Source organism: Melanaphis sacchari, unplaced genomic scaffold (genome assembly GCF_002803265.2).
Source record: "Melanaphis sacchari strain LSU unplaced genomic scaffold, SCAv2.0 Contig85_pilon_pilon, whole genome shotgun sequence".
In the NCBI taxonomy this organism is placed as follows: Eukaryota; Metazoa; Arthropoda; class Insecta; order Hemiptera; family Aphididae; genus Melanaphis; species Melanaphis sacchari.
The window spans coordinates 1,272,978-1,298,076 of record NW_020271605.1 but is presented as its reverse complement, the minus strand read 5'-3'; the positions used below and the strand labels follow the sequence as shown (position 1 = coordinate 1,298,076).

The 25,099-nt window shown below is 25.3% G+C and overlaps 1 protein-coding gene across 5 annotated transcripts in view; it reads left to right on the top strand.

Moving 5' to 3' along the window:
- Window positions 1-25,099, top strand: part of LOC112602328 (high affinity cAMP-specific 3',5'-cyclic phosphodiesterase 7A-like) — a 114,852-nt gene that overhangs the window by 51,674 nt on the left and 38,079 nt on the right. For all 5 annotated transcript variants that reach the window (XM_025350350.1, XM_025350352.1, XM_025350349.1 and 2 more), the window contains one exon: window positions 20,757-20,820. In XM_025350350.1, coding sequence (XP_025206135.1) covers window positions 20,757-20,820 — 64 coding nt within the window. The remainder of the gene's footprint in view (window positions 1-20,756; window positions 20,821-25,099) is intronic.

Genomic DNA, 25,099 nt, shown 5'->3' with positions numbered 1-25,099 from the left:
GTATAAATATTAATAATACTGTTGTTTTATGTATAAACTGAAAAAAATAATAGTTTTTAAAATGTTTTCTACATTTTTTTTTTTTTTATATATTTTTTCTAGGTTAAGAATCTCCAGATTTTTAACGCCTTAAAACTACTTTATTTCATTTACAGATACTGTGTCGGTTTTAATGATAAAAATACTTTTGTTAAAATGTATTGTTCTTTAGTGTGCTCGATTCTAGAATATGGTTCCTAGAAAAAGAATATTTGGTCTCTATATACTATTGGATTAATAACTACCTTTGAGAAAGTTTAGAATAAGTGCTTACTCTTTTTATCTTTCAAGTCTAATATACTCGGAATTGAATTCATCATACATCTTACCGTCCTTTAAATCTTTAATCCTGGGAACAACGTAGAATCTGTTTTTATTTATAAGTTATTAAATGGCTATATTGACTGCTGTCCTAATTTATTTAACCGGCTATCATTCAAAGTTTCCTCAACTTATACCCGATCAATAAATCTATTTAATTTCAAACATCAAACTGCTATTTATGCTACTAATATTCCATTCTTAAGAATTATAAAATCTGTAAATGATTATAATATCAACCCGTTGTATTATATTTCCTTTCTTTTATTTATATATCTTGTTTTCGCTTATCTAATAATGCTTATAAATTGAAATATACCTGAAATATTTTTTATATTTTGTTTTGTTTTGTTTTATTAAATTGATTATTTTTATTGTTTAAAAATATCTTCGAATGTTATGTATTAAATTAATTCATGTATTGGGTCCAAATCCGTGTAATATTTCAATAGATAAGTAAAATAAATAAATATTTATAGATTATAGTTACTATGTCATAATACTAAATGGTAATAATAATTATATCAATATTCTATGAAGTCATAAATCTTAATCAACACCATTTACAGTTTTAAATCTTTTGGTTTTGATAAGTTTCACACGGCTAATTGTTAAATATCAATTTGAACTCTATTACAGTGTGTTGTGTACACATCAAACCTCAACGTTAATCGCACTGACTAAAACCATTAATCCCCATCGATCAAATTTCTACATTTAATAATCTATCTTTAAAATTTTCCATTGGGAAAATCACATGAGATGTTCTACTCTTTTGGGCTGTAAAATCATTTATTTATTAAAACCAATGTTAAAATGATGCTATATTGTAGATTTGTTTATAAAGTAGCGATGTAGGATACAAATAATTCAATCCATTCTAACACTTGTAGTTATTATAATGGACTTGGAAAAAAAAATATATTCCTATATTTTATAAAACAAAAATATCTAGAAGCATGAATTCTATTGTACGTGGTAGCTTTGAATGTGTAACGGCATGATGTTATTATTTTGTTCGTATGAAAACCTATTAAATATAATCTACACGTAGTTTTCAACCAAAACGTGTTTGAGAAACGAGAATACCTTTGCAAGGTATATTTCTATCGTCCAATAAGCCTGTAAAGTGTACATCCTAATGCTAATTTATTTAAAACTTTACCTCGTTGTCGGTTAAAAACAACGCGTACACACACACACATGTATATTTATGTATATAAATATTATTTTACACGAATTGCTAACCTTTAATAACCACAGTATTGAGGTTAATGCGCTTATTATTATGTTATTAAACCAACATTGTTATTATTATTTATGACTAATAGTTATTTGTTTGTGCTGAACATCAGTGTAAAGGTCGAAAACGTTTTTTTTTTAATACAACGTGTCAAACAAATCATAAAATCGATATATCAATATAAAAAATAATATGTTATTTTGTTCTTTTATCGAAAAAAATGCATTATATCAAAATATATTAACGCTTTTAAAAACAATTTTTTACATAATTATCAGATTAAATAAAACAATAATTTTTTTAACGTTTTAAATTACAACATATATTTTTAATTTCATATTCTGAATTAAAATATTATTCAGAGTATTTTGAAACATAATAATCGAAATTTGGACAAGCGATTTAAGAGTTATAACTTATAAGTATTTAAAGTTTAGGTAAATGGAATAATAAACCAACAATTTGCGAGATATCCTCGTACAACTCCACATAGCTAACCTAAACTTCAGACACTAATAACTTATAAACTATTCGTCTTTATTTTGATTTTTGTGTATCAAATACTCTGAAAAATATTCTACTTCTGAATATGAAATCAAAAATGTTTGATGAAAATATTCAAAAACGTATGAACTTCAATAATTATGACGATAAAATATATTAAAAAAAAAAAAAAATGTTGTTTTATTTTGACTGGCAATTTTGTAAAAAGATATACTTGTTTCGTAATATTCAAGTTTTTAGAAAAACAGTTTTAACTTTGGCAATTTTACTTATTAATTAATGCTTATTTTATGTCAAATACTAAAATAAAGTAAATATTAAATATAAATTTGATTTGTTGATAAAGTAGAAAAAAATCTTACTTCGTGGTGTGATATTATGTATAAAAGTCAACAAAATAAAATATTAGAAAAATATACTTTTGACATTTAAAGAAATATCATCTGAATTGAACTATTAAATTTAGTGAAAATACAATTAAAATGCTTTACAAGCAATTATTAGGTATCTACTGAAATTATTATTTTGAACTTTTAAGTAATATTTATTTATTTTTAATAGTAAAATCATCAATTGAATAATTTTAGGGCTTTAGGCTTATGAACTAAATTTTATAATTGTCAAATTATATAATATTTGTATTTATTGATTTCAACATTTCTTTAGTTTTATATTTACAAACTACGTTATTTTACATTATTTACATTATGATATATTCTTATTTGTAGCAACAGCCAATTATGTATTTTAAATAAATTAAAAATATTAGTGATATTAACAGGAAAAAGATCCATTATAGCAATGACTTGAAAGAAATTAATGTTTTGTATTTACGTATAATATATATTGATAATATTTAATAATTTCTTCTATTTGTCGTCCTCGTGTGTTACACATCGTATCAAAACTTTCAGAAGCACAAATTACCAATACGTTTATGTCTGGTATATTGCTGCTCTATTTATACTATTGTTCTCGGTTTACATATTCTGCAATGAATATTATCGTTTTAGCTACTCGGCGTTTGTTTTATTTTGGATTTAAAAGTACTAAAAAATATATGAAGAAATCAAACGCATTTATCTTTACTTAAATTGTTTTTATTTCACTTCCTTATTTCGGTTAGAAAAACGATTTAATATTAAACAATGCAAACATAATTAGAATTGCTTCTTTTGTTTTTTACGTTAACACGCAACGGTTATTGCACGATTGATGTCGTAAAAACCAAACTTGACTTATTTTAGAGCCTTTACTACGTTTAACGAAACATGGGTCATTATTTCTACGCATTTATATATTTGTTTTAATTAGCTGTTAAGGTTTCAACGACAATAGGTATTAGCCTACTTTTAATTTAAATACCTATTTAAATTTATTATGAAACAAACTATATTTTTATAAAAACTAAACGTAGCTTCAATGACGTAAAAAATGAGTTAACCCGTTTTTAGCTGGCCTATTAATTAGGGGAGAGGGGGATGAAGAACTCATAAAAATCCAGCCGGTCATGCAGATAGCGAAATGCATCATTATTAAATACGACTTCAGCTATGAGACCTTCTTGAGTTATTACATGATATTAATTCAATTTATATATTGCGCCGTCTAGGCGTGTCTTTTTAACTCTCATAAAATGGGAAAAATATATGAACCAACCATAACAATTAGGTACTATACATCATTTCAACGAGTACTAAAATTAAAAACCGGAGTTTGGGTGACTTAAAAGATAACAACTCAACAACCTATATGTGCAGAAGATACGTCGTGAACAGTTTAACTTAACCTGATTTTGAGTTGTTTAACGTAACTTACGTACGCACTTAACATTAAATATTACACCTAAAAAGTGTATTTAAGATTTATAGCTGCTATATATTTATACTCGCTTGCTAGTTTTTTTTAGATTTTGAGCGGAGCGATGAATATTTTCATTATAAAATTAGGTGTGTGGACGTATACACGATAAGTAGTCGATAAAATGTTGAACCAGTTTTAGATAAAAATAATTGAATCTATATAGTTTGTATTTTAGAGAGGTCAAAATTAAAAATTCTTATTATTTTTTAAAATAATCAGGAAAAACAAATAAAAATTTATGGATTAACGGGAGATTTTATGCTATCCAGTTTTCAATTAAAATAATATTTTTATTTTATTATAATTCAAAAATAAACAACCACAAAAACTTGAAATTTTCATCAAATGTTTATATACTAATTTTCTATACACAGTATATTTTTCAGCTATTATAGGACAATTGAAAATTTAATACAAAATCCCTTATAAATTGTTCTTATATTTGAAATATTATATTTTAACTATTTATAATGATGCTAATTATTTTATAATAAATCAAACACATTATTTGTAGCAACTTAACATTTTTACGTATTTTACTATATTATATTATTTTAAATTTTACTATACTCAATTTTACTTTTTTACGGTATTTATAGAAATATGTTATTATATTTTGAGTCATATAAATTGATAAGATTATATGGTTTTTCTTCATATTATTATAACATATTAAATATTTATAATAATAAAAAAAAAAAATTGATGTTAACCTCCTGCAGTATTACTAAAAGTAAAATAAATGACTTTAATAGTTATATTTATTGTGTAATGATTATCACTAAATATTTAAAAGTTCATTTTAGGTCTGTAAATGTACTGTCTTCGTCCGGAGCGGCTTTTATGGCAGGATCAAAAATGTGCTTAAACAGTGATATCGAGGCCACGTAGAAGGTCTAAGTTATAAAAAAAACCTCTTGTTCTTCTGCAACGTGAAAACAAAATATCGTCGTGCGGACGTGTGGTATTACAGTTTTCCTTCGCTCTTATACATCATACTTGTGCAATGTGTAGACTGTTCGTTGTAAACACATTAAGCAAATTTAAGATTGTCGTTTGTCTTCGGATCGTTTTCCATCGATAAGACTCTATAATACGGAAAAGCCGTCTACCGGTTGATGGATCGTGTTCATAGATGCTACGAGCTCGTATAATACGGTTTCTACATATGTGGCCGGGGAACTTTTTATAGGTATAAATATGATATATTAGATAGTATATGAAATATATGTACATAGCATACATACTAGGTATAGATATATACATTCTATTACGTTTAAATAATGCACATATACGTATTCGTTCAGCACCGTATGTATTGTCTGATTTATCTCGTCATCGGTCAATGGACAAAGATTGTCTCGCGGAATTAGTTGGATTACATAGGAGATGGATTATTATGTGATATATACTAGCTATTGTATTATATATATGAACGTATGTGTGTGTAGAAATGACAACGAACAAGGAGAGATTGAGCCCCCGTGCAATTGTGTAGGTGTATGGTTACTGCCATGCAGACGCAGGACTATATTATTATATAGTTTGCAGCGCATGAGTGTGCATGTAATTGATGGTGATCCCATTCGTCTTGGGAATAAAACCGAACTATATATATATTAATATATACATACGCCGCCCTGTGGGGTCAGGATAATATTCGGCGCAAATAGCGTCTACAACGTGCAATTAATTTGCCATTGTTTACGTTTCGTTGCGATGATATTGTTTATAACAAATATTATTACATAGGGCGTAGAAATATTTTCACTTATAAGGTATGAACATGTTTACTAGCTGCACCGGTTTCGTCTGAAAAAAATGATAAAAAAACAAGTTTTAATTGCGATTCCCGTTCATTTGTCACGCGAAGTGCATATGCATATGATAGTATATCTTGTCATGTGATTTAAATCAATCATTTTTTACGCAGTAATGTCCTATCTATAATTGCAACTGCAACAAGGAGTTTATATTGTATGTTTTAGTGTGATAACGAGAGTATTAGGTGGCAAAGAAAGGTATAGAAAGCTATACTCTAAAATGTTTCTAAAACTATGTGAAAAATCGCTCATTTGCTGTGATTTATATATCTCAAGACTTTTTATGAAATGCGATTTAATTGTTTCCAGATAAAATATATTGCAAATTGCAATGCCAATAAAAGTTAGGCTATTTGTATAAACTGTAGCGTTCTAGTGTCAACGTGATAATATGCGTATATTACCGCAAGTCAATCACATTTCGAAGATCGTAGTGTAGTGTTGGGTGAGAGAGAAAGTTATAAGACATGGAATGTTGATAGTTCAATCGTGATTCGTGATGCTAGTTAGAATTTAAAGGTAATACAATATCAAAGTCTCAGGAGTTTGTGTAAATTTATGTAATGTTACCTTTAAGAAATGCTATATAGAAAAAAACCGATATGATTTAACTATATATTTCGGTTGCATCTGAGTTCCGTCCCGAGAACCTTTTTTTATACCAATTCCGTCCCGGTTAAAAAAATGACACATACCAATTCCGTCCCGGTTAAAAAAAAGACACATACCAATTCCGTCCCGGTTAAAAAAAAAAGAAGAATTAAAATAATAATAAAATATAATATGTATAATATTGTTGTTATAAAATATTTACAAAAAAAATATAGGTATTCATAATATTAGAGTACATCTTCATAATTTAATTATAATTAATCGTAATAATATAAATAATAAAAATCAATAAATATTAAACAGTTAGTTAGTCAAACAGGCATATTGTAATATAAAAATAAATATACTATTTTTAAATAGTCAAAATAAAAATATAATACATTTTTAAAAATTTGAAATTGGATTGAATTTAAAGGATATTTCTTTTACAAATTCCAATCGTGATATTTGACCTGAACTATATTTATACATTTTTTCTTTAATAAAATCTTCTTTAGCTAATATAGGGTTCCTTCGTTTTATGGTACTTCTTAATTTGATATAGGAATCTTGTTGTATATATTTTAAAGCTTCTATAAATTGATAAATATTTGGGTGGGCATGATAAAACATTCCATTGAATTTAGAATGAAATGATTCACAGTTATTTGTGGTACGGAAAGTACTATGCGAAAATTCAGCCCAGATACGAGGTGGAAAAGTAGATTCAGGTGAAATATAATTATCGACCAAGTAATCTAGAAATAAGTCTATTTTTCTATCAACTGGTTTGATTCCCATCATTTCGGACGCAAAAAAATCACCTACTTCATCTGGTGTTAAAAATGGCAATCCAATGAAATCCATGAATAGTAAAAAATTGTGTGAATTGTTTTGGGCAACATTTAAAGGTTCCATCAACATAAATAGTACTAATTTTACTTAAATGAGATAAGTTTGTATTGCAAGTAAACATAATAATGTGTGTAATTGGATCATTTATAATTAAAAAATTTTCGTCATTATTTGTATATATCGTCGTTTTTTTCAATAATTCATGAACGTCTTCAATGGATGTGGGTAACATTGATAATATGGAAGACCTTGCACGGTGAATATTTTTTCTAATTAAGTCTATATCATTAGAGGTAATAGTATTAACATCATGATTAGAAAGTTCTTTATGAATAAGTTTTGCTGGTTTTTCACAAATATCATCAACAGCTTTTCTTTTTAATTTATTATTAAGCTTTTGACGATTTAAATTAGTTTCATCAGTTCTATCATGGCTGTGATTTAAATTTTCAAAGACAATTCCTTTATTTTTTCCTAATGTAAAAAATTATTTTAAGTACCTATATGCCTTATTATAAAAACTTAATTATTATAAATTTAGTTATCTTACCAATTTTTATATATGCTTTACATTGTTTTTGAATACACTTCCAGCGTTCAATATTATTATTCAATTCTTTATGAAAACAAAATTTAAATTCATTTTTAATAATTAACATTTTACCTTTTTCACTGTACATAGTATCCATATTTAATAGTTATATTAAATGACACGTAAACGCACAAATAACGACTGAAAAGTTTATTTTGTTTCGTTAACTAAAATCTTATTATATATTATCTTTATTTCTATGTGATATGATATTGTTAAATTCAATTATTTAGTGCGATAACTGAAAATAATATTATCTTTATTTCTATATAATAGGATATTGTTAAATTCGATTATTTGGTGCAATAACTGAAATAAATATCATCTTTATTTCTAAAAGACTTGATGCAAGACAGAATTAGTATATTATCCATTAAGAAAAACCTGGGACGGAATTAGTATGTTCATTAAAAAAAGCTGGGACGGAACTAGTATACCTTTAATTTCAATTTTTATATATGGGACGGAACTCGGATGCAGCCTATATTTCAATGTTCCAATTTTATTAATTAGCTTACAAAATTTTGGAGTGAACGTGAAGGAAAAAAATAAAATAAATAGGTCAACTAGGGTGTCGATTATTTTTTTCATAGCCGGTTAGAAATCCAGTCGGACAGATTAAATCCTTTGGCTTCAGGGTTGGTGAAATAATTCGCTTTATTCGGAGTAGGCGGAAAATATTACAGAAAGATATGAAAAAGAGGGTCAGTAATACAGTATTGAGCGAAAAGTTTATTAACACATCTGCCTGTCATGCGGCGTTGGTTAATGGTTATAATAATGATTATTTTTTTTTATATAAATTCAAAGAAGTTTTGATGAATGTTTTGTCAAAATTTTTTAACAATGAAATTATATGAAAAATTATATTTGCATTAAATATTTAAATTTTGTTGGTCAGACATGTTGATTTTAAATTGTTTATTATTATTCACTGAAGAGTAAAATAAATAATTAGAATTTTCGTTTTGTATTTCTTGCATATTAATCGACCATTTAAAATATCTTACAGAATTTTTTTTGATGCTAAAAATATATATTTATAATTTTTTTTTCTTGAAATTTGCTCGTTTTAATTGTTTTGTATTTTAAAAGAAAATATTCACCGCTGTAAATATATTTTTTTTTGCGAGTTTCTAAACACTATAGTTATTAATGTGTAAAATATAATAAACACACACACTTTATATTATATTGGAAATACGATTGTATTATCAATGGTTAATGGTTATATTATTATGCAATATACTACCATTTAATCTTGTATGCACAGATTAAATTCATTATATTGGTTAACATTAATATATCACTGTATACTATAAATAGTTTATTATAATATATTATTCTGACTTTTAATCTAATTGATATAAATTGAAAAAAAAATCGTGTTTCTGTTAATGTAAATTCAATAACCATCCGACAATGTTCGTATGTATAGGTTTTATTATAATTAACTTGTTATTTTTAATCAGAACGAATAAAAAAAATCCAGTCTACCTATAACCTAACCTCGCCGATTACACAAGAAACAATTTATTTCTGTTATATTTTGTATGTAATATTTTGTTATTTTCGGATTCAGTATGAATTTAAGTAAAGCATTAATCTGTTCCCTGGTTTTATTATTTTTATTTCTGCCATATTATATAATACATATAAATATGTTCAACGATTATATGTAATTACTTACCAATTGTTTTGTAGGTAATTAAATAGCTTAAGTACTTAGTATTCGACTATAATATAATATATCCTCATGGTGGATATATAGTTTTATTTCGATTGTAACTAATGCTCTTACGCGAATTTTTCAAACGTATATATTTTGTCGACAACAGGGACTTAAATGGGTAACTCGAGTAAATAATTCGTGGGAATTGGCTGTATCGTACATATATTGTATACCTTTTTCTTTTCGTTCGCTGGTCTCCCTGGCCATCGGTTTATAAATTTGTTTTATGTTCTCTCGTTATATGATCAACCCCCCCCCCTTTGTATATTGCCGTGAACGAGTGCCCCGACTGAAATAAAAGTACAGTTTAAATAAAAAGGCATGAAAATAAGTCTGGTTCAATGTTTCCTCTTAATACTTATCGATACTTTATTATCTCCAAAGTCTGTTCGTTTGGATCATGTTATTTCTTCTTTTTTTTGTCAGCTTCAGAAGAATACCGCCCCGTTAATACATATAACATTAGAGCTATAGAAAAGTAGGAGTATAATATTTTATCAACAGTAGTGCAGGACTATCGTTGGCTATAAACGTTCGATAAAAGGCATGAAACGCGAGATTATAGTCAACGAATGGAACCTAAAATATTTTCTCTTTAAATCCTAAGGTTTAAGAATAAAAAGGGTAGGTTTTTGTTTTTCATAAATAAACACACACAAAGCATGTAATATAGAAATATTATAAGTTTACATGTGTAACATACTAAACATGTTACATGGATGTATGTATTCCTTTAATGCGACGCATTATTATTTAAATCTTCGTTCGTTTATCACGAGCTTATACTTTTTATTTATATCCTGCAATCCCAAACCACCAAAATGGCGTTTTCAACATATATCTCCGACCATAATGCATTATAATTAAAGAGTATTTTATTATACACAATTTGTTCATTGTGTTTTTGTGTTTGTTCATTGAATATTTTTTTATATATATTCAAATATAATATGATGTTTTATTTAACCAGATGTCATGACAATTATTTTACATATAAGAAAATACGTTTGAAAATCATTATCATAACATAACTAAAATTCAAAAAAATAAAATACTTTCTAAAAACAGTTTTTATTTAGTATTTAAATAGTTAAGTATATATTTTTTAATTAAGTAATTTTGTATATTGACATAATTGTAAAAAAAAAAAAGAAATGATTCATTTAATCAAAATATGTTGTGTTTTTACTTTATTTGTTGTCTGTTGTAAATTGATTTCTTAAAAATTAGTTAAAATTCATAAAAACGTAGGATTAAAAACTCCAATTAGTTATATTTAAATTATTAATAAAGAAATTATTTTATTTTATTATATTATTTTAGTAAATATGTTTTATTATTATAGCTTATTCTAAATATTATTTACCACAAAACACCATTATCTAGTTTATATATAGAATATATTATATTAAAATTGGCTAAAAATGTTTTTGTACTCTAATGAAATGTATGTAATTATTAGTATATAATTTTTCTATTTATCATTTTACCAGTAAACTATTGTTAAGTACTTATGCATTTATTGAAATAGGTATTGCGAGGTGCAATTATTTTTAAACCAAAAATTTAACTATCTTGGTTATAATCAACGTGTAAAATTTAAGAATATATTATTATTATAGTAGGATAGTTTTGAAATGTATTGATGTCTTTTATAACTTAAACTTATGGTTAACATATAATACAGTCTATTAAAATATAAAATTAATCAAATACATTTTTGACTACAGTTTAAGAAAAATATGCAATATATTCTTTTCTACTCCATGACACACTAATACACGTGATAGCGAACATAAAAAAAAAATATATATAATATAAAAATGTATAAATATTCACCCGCATATGTATAGTATACAATGTTGACAAAACACTAACCTCATTTATTTGACGTAAATTTATACGAGCGCATTAAGATGTTTTTCTCAACTTCTCTCGTGATTATTCACGTGTAATATTTTATGGCCGCGTGTTTTTTTTACGATTTTTTTTTTTTATCATGTCAGGACATATTTTTACATGCTAATGAAACTAAATATCGGTGTATATGAAAAAAAAAAATAACTATGACGAATGCTCTTTTATTGTCCATCTATTTATAATTTGAATCTTGAAATATCGTTGAGTGATGTTCAGATCGTCAACTTTATTTTTTAAAAAATTTTCTAATTAAAAGTAATAATTTTCTATTCTCGTATCAATAGAATTTCTATAATTACCTACGTGTTTTTTTGGCCTCAGTTTCCAATACAGAACTTGTTTGTCCCTTTGGATGTTATTGATCTTGGCTCTGGTATTTAGCACAGGTCGGGAATAAATAAGGTCGTGTGATGTTCAAATGCAACGTTGGACGGTAACCGTCATCAAATTAGTTAAAGTCGCACTTGCTCCAACCCTCGTGTTCGTGCACAGTAGGCCGACAAGTTTTGGAACTGTTTCAATACTAATGAAAAAATACGGAGGATGTCAAGAGAAATATTTTGATAGCTTTGTTGTTTTTCGTTCTCGCAGCAATGCTAGCTAGAAAATATAGTGATTTAGCGCGAGTTTTATTGGACGCGTGGTGAATTTTAGATGCCAGGACAAGATGAATGCTTATTAACCACATTTTCGGGGGAGTTTTTGTCGTTTGCCAGATTATAATCATTATGATACAACTATGTTCATCGTTTTTCAGCACGTTTAATTAAAATAAAACACTCGATCATTAGTATATTTTAAAACACTGAATTAAGTAGTCATTTTTCTACTTTACTACTCGTATTCGGAAAATAATATTTGATTACATTTTAAACATGATCATAAAGAACTTACTGAATCGTTTAATGAAAAAAAAAAAAAAAATAACAAATATTCTTTTTCTGTCTTTAATTTTTTTCTTTTTACTGCAATTTTTAGATGAAGAGATATAACACTAGACATTTCCGGCCAAATATATTTATTAATTAAAACAATAGTTTGTTAGCTGTATTGTTTTTTTTCTGTATGACTCAAATATATCCAAATAATGTATCACCTTTTAATATTATTTTAATCTAACTATCAAGTCATCAAAATAACTATATTCAATCAACTCCCTTATTTCCTAGTAGGTACTCATGGTTTCTATGTTAAACATTAAGTGATTTTTTTTTTTTAAATAAAATAATATGCAATAAAGAAAGTTATTCGTATTTTATTTGTTAAGATAAAATTCTCTTATTTATAACCGCATAATTTTTATCACAGGCTTATGTCCATATCGTACAGAGAAATGTTTATTCATTAACTATGTTTTTAATATTTTTATTCCGTGGTGTACTCACGATAGTTCTTTGGATATTTTGAAGGACATATGAGGCTTATATACTTCTCTTCTAAACGAAGTATCATATAAAGACCAGGGTTTCTGGGGTATTCATCTAAGGTCGTTGGAGCTGTTATTTTCGTCACGGTTGGGAGATTACCGCTCATACATGCTTTGGGGTAAAGGAGTCTTAAGTTGTAAGGGGTTTAAAAGAACCCTACGTTTTATACCTAGAATGAGTGGCTTGATAAAAGCCGAAAAACTATCGAAGAAGGCATTTATTTAACTTTATATTTTAAGGCTCAAACAATTGAAATAATTGTTTTTGCAAGGAAAATCTAATGATTTTGGAATGAAAAGCGTATTCTTATTAATACCTTGTACGAGTATAATATATTTCTAAAATTTATTATTATATAAATTAGGAGGTTACATAATATCATATAAAAAAATAAATGCACATCCATTTTTTATCTTTAAAGTTTTACGGCAATCGTAAAATATGTATATTTATAAAATTGTATGATTTATATTAATGATAATTTTATTAAGAATGTATCCAATTAATTATATAATTTTGTATTCAATGTGGTTTTATACTAATTGGGTGTAGTTATGAAGTGATATTTTCGTATTTTAATATTGATATACTATTGCAGTATGCATATCTATAAAAGTATAGTTGTTCATACGTTTTGATTATAAAATTGTAATTTAACATTAGCATCATGATTATAAAAATCTCAAGTATAATAAACATACTTTTCATGATCGAAAAATTTTAATCTACCACATAGATACCAGTTATGTATTAGCTGGTATGTATTTAATTTTTAATTTTTTTTTGTTTTTAACGGAAATAATATGTACAAAGAAACAAAAAATATTAATTGTATTCAATTAAAAATTTAAACAATTAACTAGAGAAAAATATTAGGGTGGGTTGATACCAATAACCAATATTAATATTGGCTAAAATTGTTCCTATTAGTATCGGTTATTTTTTTGAACCTGTAATAAAACTGATATAAGGTCAATGATAATAATTATTCTAGATTTATTAGTAAGCATTAGGCGATTATAACCCAATGTGACTATATTGTGTCAAACTATATTGTTTACCGTAATAATTATGATTTGAATTTATAAATGATAATTTCACAATATTAATTATTTTGAATTATAAATTAATTTTAAATAATGAAATCTTCAATGTTATTAAACAAATTACATGCTAATAAATAAATAGAATTGTTTTTATTTAAATTATTATTTAATTAGAACAAATATTTACTATACTAATTAAATAAATTGTGTTTATCAGGTGATTTAATTAAAAGAATATTTAAATAATTATACTAAAGAAAATACATTATAATGCAGTTATTTATCCTTGAAAATACTAAAAATCTTTTTATATATCAATGTTTTACAAAATAATTATTAATTTATATTATATATGATGTGTATTATTACAAATATAGTTATACATATTAGATTTATTATCGATTTTATAATAGAATATTGTCTATCGGAAAAAAAAGATATCCACCTAGCCTTAGAAAATAACTACTAAGAATATAATCAGTATCATCAATATCATTATTAAATACACATAATATTTGAATATAATTGTATAGATATCTATTTTTTGTCATTGTTGTACAGCAAATAATATGTTATTTTAATTTTAAACTGGCGATAATATTGAGAATTTATAATGCTATTCCTGGATTTATATTTCAATCGTTTTTCGCAGTGCTAATGAATTGCATATACTTGGGTTATAAATCAAGATGAGTCATCGTTTATCATTCGATCTTTTATTTAGTTTGAGCAAAAAGGGAAGGCTATATTTCGATTCATCTGTAAAGCTCTCTTGGACAAATCGTCATTTAAACCCAATAATTAATCGTGATCGGTCTTGTCATTCAATGAATATAATAAATTGACTCAACCGTCGCTGTCGTTGTCGCAATCAATGGCGGTTACTATGTGATTTACTATGGAATATGGAGAAGAGTCAATAGATTTTAAATTTATCCATAATTATAGGGACGAACATTAAATTAAAATACACTATAAATTTTCTACTATTTCAGTTGTCAGATTAAATATTTTTGAAGCAAATAAAATGACAATTAAAAATTATATAGATTTTTAAAAACTATTACTATTATTATCGTTGATAAAAAATGTATATTATGATGTTATATTCAAATATTGAATACTTGGAAATGTTCATTTATTTACATTGTAATAATTAAAACAAAATTTTTTTTTTTTGTGGTAATTTAATTTCTAATATTATCCGTGTTCGTAAATTATAATCGAATTTCAAATATAAAATGACTTTTAAAAAAAGTATAATTTATAATCAAGGCGAAACGATTATCATAATTATACTAATTTGCATTCGGTATTTTCATAAGTACTGTAATTTTAGGTAGGTTACCTAATTATTGTATACTTATATAATATGTTTATAATTAATTTAATAAATTAATTAGTTGATAGGAGCCATACACGTTTATATCGCCTCTAAAATAAATTGTAATTAAGTATTAAATTTTATTTAAAAATGAAAAAATGAAAATAAATATAATTAATTTAAAAATACGTATAATATCAGTATAATAATAATAATAATAATAATAATAATAATATATATATATATACTGATATATTTATATAGTAATTTATCTATGATAATTATATTTTTTAATTATTGTTTATTTTTTGTATATGTTTTTTCTTATTTACTATACTTATATTGCTTATTATCTTTTAATTATAGAAGTTGTAAAATATGTTGTTTTTGTAAATAATGGATAACTTAAATTGGTGTATTGCGCATTTGCACTTTACTTATTCTCTTGATCAAATACCATAACTAGTTAAATTTTTCACCTTGAAAATTTTAGATTTCTACAACGTTAATTAGGTAATTTATCTTGAATCTTAATGTTTGATAACGATTTTAATATTTATGAATTATATATAAAATTTCAGACAGATCTTTAAAAACACTAGTCGCTGTAACTTAAAATAAATACATTTAACAAATCGTTGATGAATTTAAAATTAAATATGAAATCATAGTTTATTTAAATTACTTAATTTAACTTTTAATCTACTGTACTTAAATCTAATAATTATCAAGTTTGATAAGTGCTTTGATTTCGATGATCTCTGGTCTCATGTTTTTGGTTTATGGATTGTGGTTAGAGAACTAAAATGGTGTTTCGGCCATATAAAATTAGTTTAAATGTTAAATCTTAAAATATGACTATTAGTGATCATATTATTTATTAAAATTCTAAGTGGAGCAAAAATAAACTATTTTGATAAAGTAAATATAATTTTCACGCAGCACTTTTATAAATTAAAAATTAAAAATAGATTGTTGTTATATAATTTTTAAACATTTTTTTAGTTTTCGATACAATTTATGAAGAAAACAAAACATAAATACAATAAATAAATCATAAGTGAGTAGTTCTTAGTAAAGGATTTACTATTTTTTAATTAAACGTTTAGGATATACCTATTATTAACACTATCTAACAAGATGTAAACAAATAATGAAACGATGATACGATTATCTAGTAAATATAATATAATATTAAACCGTTGACCGTTAAAATTTTCGAAACTGGTTATTAATGCACTACTTATTTTTTAATAAAAATAAAGATATGTATAAAGAAGAAAATTATGAAAAAAAAAATAAAGTTGAATAACCTATTATATATTTTTCTTTGTTTATAAATTTCAAAGCTTAAACAACTTTTTTTCACCACGATAGTTATTTAAAGACTCAACTATGAATTAATATTACATGCCATGCTGTGTCGCGGATGATCATCCATCCAAAAACATGCACTCAAAGTAGTGATAAAAATACGTTTTTTCACAACGCTAATATATGTTGACAACTCAACGTAATTGACTTAATAATCATAGATTGAATAATTTTTAAGATGAATTTTTTTTTTAAACTCATATATTATATCAATAATATAATACGTTTTTGTGTTAAAAAACCATAAACCACAAACTTTATAGTTTAGATATGTATAGATAGCATTACTGATTAATATCTATTTTGAGAAATTAAAATCCAAAAATAACTAAGGAAATTTGTTTTAATAACTGTAGATTTATCTATTTCATGAAACAGTAAATTATAAATTTTATTAAATAGTCTCTTCTAAAAAAAAAAAAAAAAAATGAAATTTGATGTCTATAGGTATGTTTTTTGATTATTTTAAAAATATATTTCAGTGAGAACAAAAACATTATTATACGACATTCAAAAATAAATTTCTATTATGTTGACACTAAAATTAATCATTATAATTTGATAGTTTTTAAAAACAGAGGGAAGAAAATATTTAAAAGAAATTTGGATCTTTTGTTGACGGACTTGTGAAGATGGTATTGTTGTCATTATTTCCAATTATTTTTCAGTTCCTTCCCGGAAACAATCTTATTAAATGTTGTTTACATTCATAAAGTTAAGCATGTTACAGCTTCAGTTAATTGAATCTTCAAAAATATTACAGTCTCTTCGTTAATTAAAAAGCGTAAGAGTTAATGTTTTGAGTATTTTATGTGTTATTGTATATATAATTATAATTATTTAACAGTCCAATTATAGAGGTACTTAGCATGTAAATCGATTGTGGAAATGTTCTCCTTGTCTTTTATTAGGTATATTTTTCTAATGGTAATATTGCAATATTATTCTCGCTACTTGCTTCTGAATATTCTAATATCCACACTGTTTTCTTACTTCGATGGTTATAAGTTACAACTCATAACATCCATGTCTTAAAGTGTATTTTTAGTGATCGATTTCACGAAATTAACACCATTGGCGTTGACCCGAGACACTCGAGAGACATTTTTCACTGTTCAATGGAGGTCTATAAATTATTAAAATACCCATAAAGGCCGAACAGCATATCCATCAATTCGTATTCAGTTGTCAAACTGGAACGATGGTTCAGAAGCAAGTTATTGATCACAGGAAGTCACTGAACCGTTGAGCGCCTCCATTAAAACGGCGCCGCCGGAGTATTTCCGTGCGTATTTTTAAGTGTTCAAATAAAGTGAAACATTTCTAAATATTCAAATATTTAATTGCTCGTTTTTATTTTTTTATTTTGTAAAAGATTAATTTTTAATTCATTGGTGACCATTATAGAAGTTTATATTTAGTTGCTAAAAGTGTGTTAAGACTACTTAAAATCACAAATCAAAAAAATATCAAGATAATAAAGGTTGTATATATATTTTTATGAATGTTATTAAATATTTATGACAAAATATTTTATTTTAATATATTTATATACATATATTCAAAAACAAATAAAAATACGAGAATATGTTGACAGTAATTTATCAAATAAAAATAGCATAAAGTGTATATTTTATTTTATTCACTGTAATAATATAATGCGTGTCTTTAACTATAAAACAAATCATTGGAATTCTTCCAATATACTATATATGTATATTAATACGTATTCAGTTATTATTTATACATAGATATACTATAATCTTAACTAGAGGGGTTGAAATTTATTAAAATATGTTTTAATAAGCAAAATTAAGTAATCACATATTTTTATATAATTTTTATACTAATGATATTTCATGTAAAATGCATTCTATAAGTTAGTAGGTAATCAAATTAAATTTAATTCTATAAAATATCTAAAATACTTATACCTTTACAAATGGTTGTAAACTCTATAATATCTAATGAGCCATTGTGATTATGTAGCGTAAAAACATTTACGAAATTGGTGTTTAAATTTAGCAAAAGTCTTATTTAACCGAAATTATGATTAGATGTGTTTGTATATAGCAGTTTAATAAAATAATAAATATTTTTATCATGTAATTATGTTTCTAAAATAATATCTGTAATGCACAAACTAAGGTCTATTGTATTTCAATGTCGATCAATTATCAGCTAAATAATTTAAAATCATTAACTAAAAATCCTATGTAAAGTAACTGTTGGTTTTTTAAAAATAAGACACATTTTTAAGACGCGGCGTATGCTAGAAATAAATATCAAACTGTTATTGCATGTCTAATTTGTAATTTTTTTTCCCACCTTCACTTATTTCATAAACTATTTATATGGGCATATACACACATCAATTTTCCTTATACAAAAATGTATATGTGTGTACTAATAACGTTACTGTTCCTGTCTATTGGACAGAAATAAAATCAACACTATGTATTCTTATATTCTAAGAATGAATTATTTTTTGTGATTACCAAACAAATGAAAGTGACTGGGTCATAATTAGTATATTATAACGTACATCATATTAATTATTATTTATAATTATACCTATAAAGTGCAATTGGCGTGATGTATTTTTCGACCTTTATTTTTGATTTTTTTAAATATATCTGTACAGTGTACAGCTGTTTTTTAGAATTTTCTCACCACAAATAGCTTAAGTCGTTTTATACTATCTACTTAGATTTAAAAAAATGTATGCATATATTATTTAGTTATATATATATACATTAAATAATGTTTAAATGATAGAAATATATCAAATGTTTGTAAAGTGTAATCGTGGCATCAGTTTTTCAAGTCAATATTTGAATAATAACGTGAATGTTGTATACCGCTCGAGTCTGAAACCTTTATCAAACGTTTATTTTATATGGGTACTTGTATGCTTTCTATTATTTAACAATCCGAATTCAGAATATTGCATTATTGTCAATATAGTTTTACTTATCATTTGCTATTTATTTATTTTTTTAATATTGTGGATTTCGTCAATAGTTATTATTCGTATTTCGTTAAATATTTGACTAGTAAGATAAACAAAATGTTAGTTTTTGAAACATTTATTTTATTATAAATTTAACTTATTGTTTCTATAACTATTTAAATTTAAAAAGGATCAAATTATCACCTACTTTGTCGGTTTGATGGATATCAAAGCATGCAGTAACATCTGGAATGGTCGTCTGTATTTTAGTCGCTAGCCTTGTCAACTAGCCAAGTATATAGTCGGTTTAATTAAAACTGTTGACTAAATAAATATTACCACCAAAGAGAACACGGGGTCACATACAAAAAAAAAAAAAAACATTGCCATTCTAGAGATAGATTAACTTTGTTTTTGAAATGCACCAAATCGTAATTAATCGTAACTATATGTAACCGTCTTCGAGATTACGCTTTCGAGGACTTAATTAATGATAGAAATACTTAAACAACAAGTTTGCATATGTATAGATTGTATGTCTATGTTTTTGACGCATTGGCTAAATTCGTCAGAGTTACCGCGACCACAATTTGGCATAGTTCATTAATTTCCTTCCTGAAAATAAAATATTATGTACTGTATAAGTTGTATTTTATCATCCATTCGAGAGTGACAAGATTTCTTTCTCCTTTTATTTTAATCCCTCTACTCGCGGTTTTTTGTTATATACTTGTCTTCTCTAAATCGTAATTATTGATATACCTGTTTATATAATGATAGACTATCAAAATATGGTGCCATACATACCCTTTTCATTATCTATTCATATTACACACGTAGTGGCTTATTTTTCGATTATTTTATTTTCACGTTATCGTGACATATCTTCCTAAACTCATGGATAATTCTCCAGTTTTCTGACATTTAATAGGTACGAAATTCTTATGTTTAAACTTATTATCATAGATAGGTACGTCATGTTAATGTAGAGAAATAAATATTTACAAATGATACGCATGCTATCGATATTTGTGTATAAATATTTTATTAATAATTCGACGTATGACTGTAAATGTATACACTATATTTGTCATCAGACTGATGATGTACATTTTAGAAAGGTAAAATAATCTTTTTATTTTATTTCAGGTGACTGCTGATCCTACAAACGTATCAGCTCATTCTCCAGATGTGATTTACATTCGACTAAGAGGTAAGATAGACATAGTATAAAAAATATTTCAGTAATCAAATTATGTTGTAAGTTTTCACACACCGTCATAGTCGAGAGCCCGAAAGGCAAACAAATATTACAATGTATTATACACACATGTGAAGATTATATATAGGTAGTAAATTCTCAAGGATAGGAATTTATGTTGAAGTCAAGTATTTCTTTTTCTCCACTCAACGAGATTATTTTGAATTGAATCCCGGTAGTTTAGTTTAATACTTATAACTTTTTATGCATTTAAAAAGTTATTTTATTTGTATTATTTTATTCTCGTGTACCTCATAAATATATTGTTAATATATCATACATAAAATCAAGTTTATTATTTTTATTTTGTTATCAAACATGCATAAATCAAGAGCAATAAAACATTACCTCGACTTCACATATAAATTTATTATTTTCAACTCAACCGAGTTATTTAAAAAAAGTTAAACCAAAATTGAATTCGTTTTTTTTTTTTGAGAGAGAGAGAAGTTCCAATATACGTTTAGATTGTTTTTTAACAATCGAAATTCGCACTAATCATTGCAGGTGAGAATAACAACGTAATATCAATAATATTTCAAATTGCATTGTATGTACGAATCATTTGATAAAAAAATATGTGCGTGTTTATCAGTTCATACCTATAAAAAAATATTATTCGTTAACTGCCACTAAATTTACCTGAGATTCCGGGCGTGGAATTTTTGAGATCTCACTCGTGAAATTCTAGTTTGAGAATTTTATATTAGTACAATACTCTATTGATTCCACGAAAAAATGATTTTATGGTATTTATTCAAATCTGCAAAGGTCACGGTGACAATTGACCTACACAAACCTGTGGTTATATAATGTACTTTCATAAATCGATTTTGATTACTTCATTCGAATTTTATGCAAACCGATTAAATACTAATCAATTGAATGTAGGTACCGTGTTTATAAATGTATGTTTATGTGTACCTATGTTTATGTGAAAGAAAAAGCATGCCATAAAATTGACACGTATAAAAAACTCGTAATTGTTATCAATTCCCATTAGTCGACCAAGTTTTAGTAATTTGGTTTGTGTTTCGCCGTACGTGTATGAAGCCGGAATCCGAATGTAGAAATAAGTTTTACAACGTGACAGAATCAAAAATAATGCGTCGACCCCGAGCTCTGTGTACAAGTTATTATTTAGTGAATTTGGTAATTTTCCCGTATTTACCGGGGAGTACTCAATATTGTGTTGTTCCGGCTTTTGGTTTTTCCGTCGAATAAGGGAGAGGAAGTTACCAGATAGAAGGAAACATCATTGGATTATTTATAGTACGTTTATAATTATGCGACACGGACTCTTGTAATAGTTAATCTGTGAATTATAATTTTTATCTCGGCCGAAAAAGGAGCAATTTTGATTCGTTAAAAATATAAATGTCTATCCTCATCTATATTTAATTATAATGATTTTAAATATAAAATATTTTATCTACTTTATACACTGCACATTTTGTAGAGGAAAATACTCACTTGGGCTTTCACCCGCGTGCTTTCAATCAGAAAAAAATAGCGCTGGGTATAGAAGTGTTTGTGCATCTATTTGCAGCAAAACACCATGACCGGCCATTGTCGTAATAGCAAAAAATTATGTTCTAATACGTGCACAGAACGTCGTTCATAAATCTATACATAATAATATTGTGAACGTTCGTTTAATGACTATGCCTGCATGGAGACTGACTGAATTGTAACTACTGATTGTTTGAAATGTGTCAAGGCTTTCGGCAGATTGGCCGATACGCAAACATATATTATATTATTATAATATATAATGACAATACATACTACGTAGGTGTATCAGTAATTTTACAAACGAAAACGCGGCTTATCCTGTGAACCAAATTGCACATTATGTGAAACAATGCATATTGTTACTTATACCACATATAGATATAACAATGCTTAGATAGACTGAACATTTTATTTTTTATTTTTAATTCTGAATGTATGTATATTGTTTATAACAGTTAAATGTAATATTATAAAGAAAAAAAAATACTTTCAATTGTGAAGACAACAAATTAACACAGTTTAATCTAATAATTATTCTGTAGTGTACATTTAAAATTATAAATTTTAAAAGGAGTAAATAGGTTTAAGTGATTATAAGAATATTTATGGAAATATCTATTAGAAAATGTTCTTCCATAAATTACTACTCAGAATATTCTTATTAAAAATAAAAAACGTTTGTATATCTTATATTTTAACTATTAATGCATAATACTGTTTAAAAATATAATATTTAAAGTATACTTGGTAAAAAAAGATAATATTAATTATAATAAATATGTACAGAATATAATTTTTTTATCAGCACAATTCATAGCTTTATTTATAATAAAATACAAACAATATATGTATGGAATTATGTCTTTTGGTGCAATTAGTAAAGTTATTATTATAGCTTAAATGATATAAGATTCAGTCTTACCGATCTAGCGAGTTTGTTGAAGTTTTAATAATATTTATTTGAAAATTTCAATCCATTGTTAAATTATTTTAAATGTTTTAACGTATAACAAATATATTATTTTGAAACATAATACTTATGTAGAACAATAATATAATATGTAACAGGTGTATAAAATTAATTAATTTTTACATTAAACTGACTATTTTTATCTTTATTGATTTTTTTTTTTTATAATTCCAGATGAAGACAATTATATAATTGTTATCATGATTAATTTAAACATTCATTGTTTCACAAAATTTTGAATTTAAAAAAAAAAGATATTTTTTTTTAATAATAAGTAATGAATGCTATTTTTTTTACTAACTACTCAGTTATTTGGCAAAACAGTTCTTACAATATATTATACTCGTATTATTTGTCAACTACTGAATAAATGACAAACATATCATTCATTATTAATGACAGCCATTTCAGAAAAGAACTTGCAGATGGTACTGTAATTATTATTTTTAATTTTATTTTTTTTTTTAAATGCCACTCAAATAACTATCGAACCATTCGTTATTAATTTATTGTTATTACTCTTTAGTTATTAGTATTATTATTATTATTATTATTATTATTACTATTATTATATCACTATTAATATGAGTAATTACTATCATTAGGAATATTATTATTGCTATTTCTATTACTATTAGTATTTCGTTATTACTACGAGTATTACTGTGGAATTTGTGTACAAAATAACATTTTTGACTTTCAACAATACTGTGAATGATAACGGTAATGTAACAGTAGTTATCGCACGTAAGCCTTGATTAGTGGTTGATTAGGCATTAGTACTGTTGATGAGTTTGGTAAATTAGCGTTTTGACTGTAAATCACATTTTAGTTTAATTGTATACCTATTATTAATTATATATATTAATGTTAAATGTTAAACGGGTTGGTTGTTATTGTTGTTTTGTTTTATTTTTTCAGGGTGTAGTTAATATATATTATATATAATACTAATATCAATATAGCAACATTATATACATTTTGAATGATGTAAAATTGAAATATTGTAAACATAAAAATTTAATTGCAAAGTTATTTGTAAACATTTGTATATAAAAATCCTATTCAGAGATAAACCTTGTATGCAAAAATGTTATTCCATACATCATCAAAAAGAATTTGTAACGATATATTATTTAGTATTTTTATTATATGTTTAGCCGATTGTGTATTTTTTAAACAAATGATGACACAGAGCGAAACATTTTAATGATCAATATCGTGTTATCAAATTGTGATGAGACAGCAAGACAGCATAAATATATTGTTTATTTTCAAAAACTCGGTAATTCTACAACAGACATTTCATAGAATTAAGGCAATATTATATACCTATCTCTAAAGTTTTTTCACGTGTTGATAGGGCGTATTTCCATTTTATTGACTTTTAGTGTTGTTATATAATATTATGTCATACACGTATTTCCAATATTACAATAGTAATTTTAAATTGAAATTTGTTGTGTAAAACATTATTTAGATTTAAACTTCCAACTTGCTTATTTTATTGTATTACTCTTAAAGACATATTAGTGTATCACCAATAACTTGTTATGATATAAAATCGTATAATTTAAAACTAAACTATATAGTGATCAGGGGCGTGTCGAAGAGGTGGTTTTGAAGGTTCAAACCACCCCCAAATTGACTGGCTTATTTTTTTCAACTTAATGATATTTACAAAATAAAAAATATACATTAACATAATATTATGGGAAAATCCGATAATATAATAATTAATAAAAA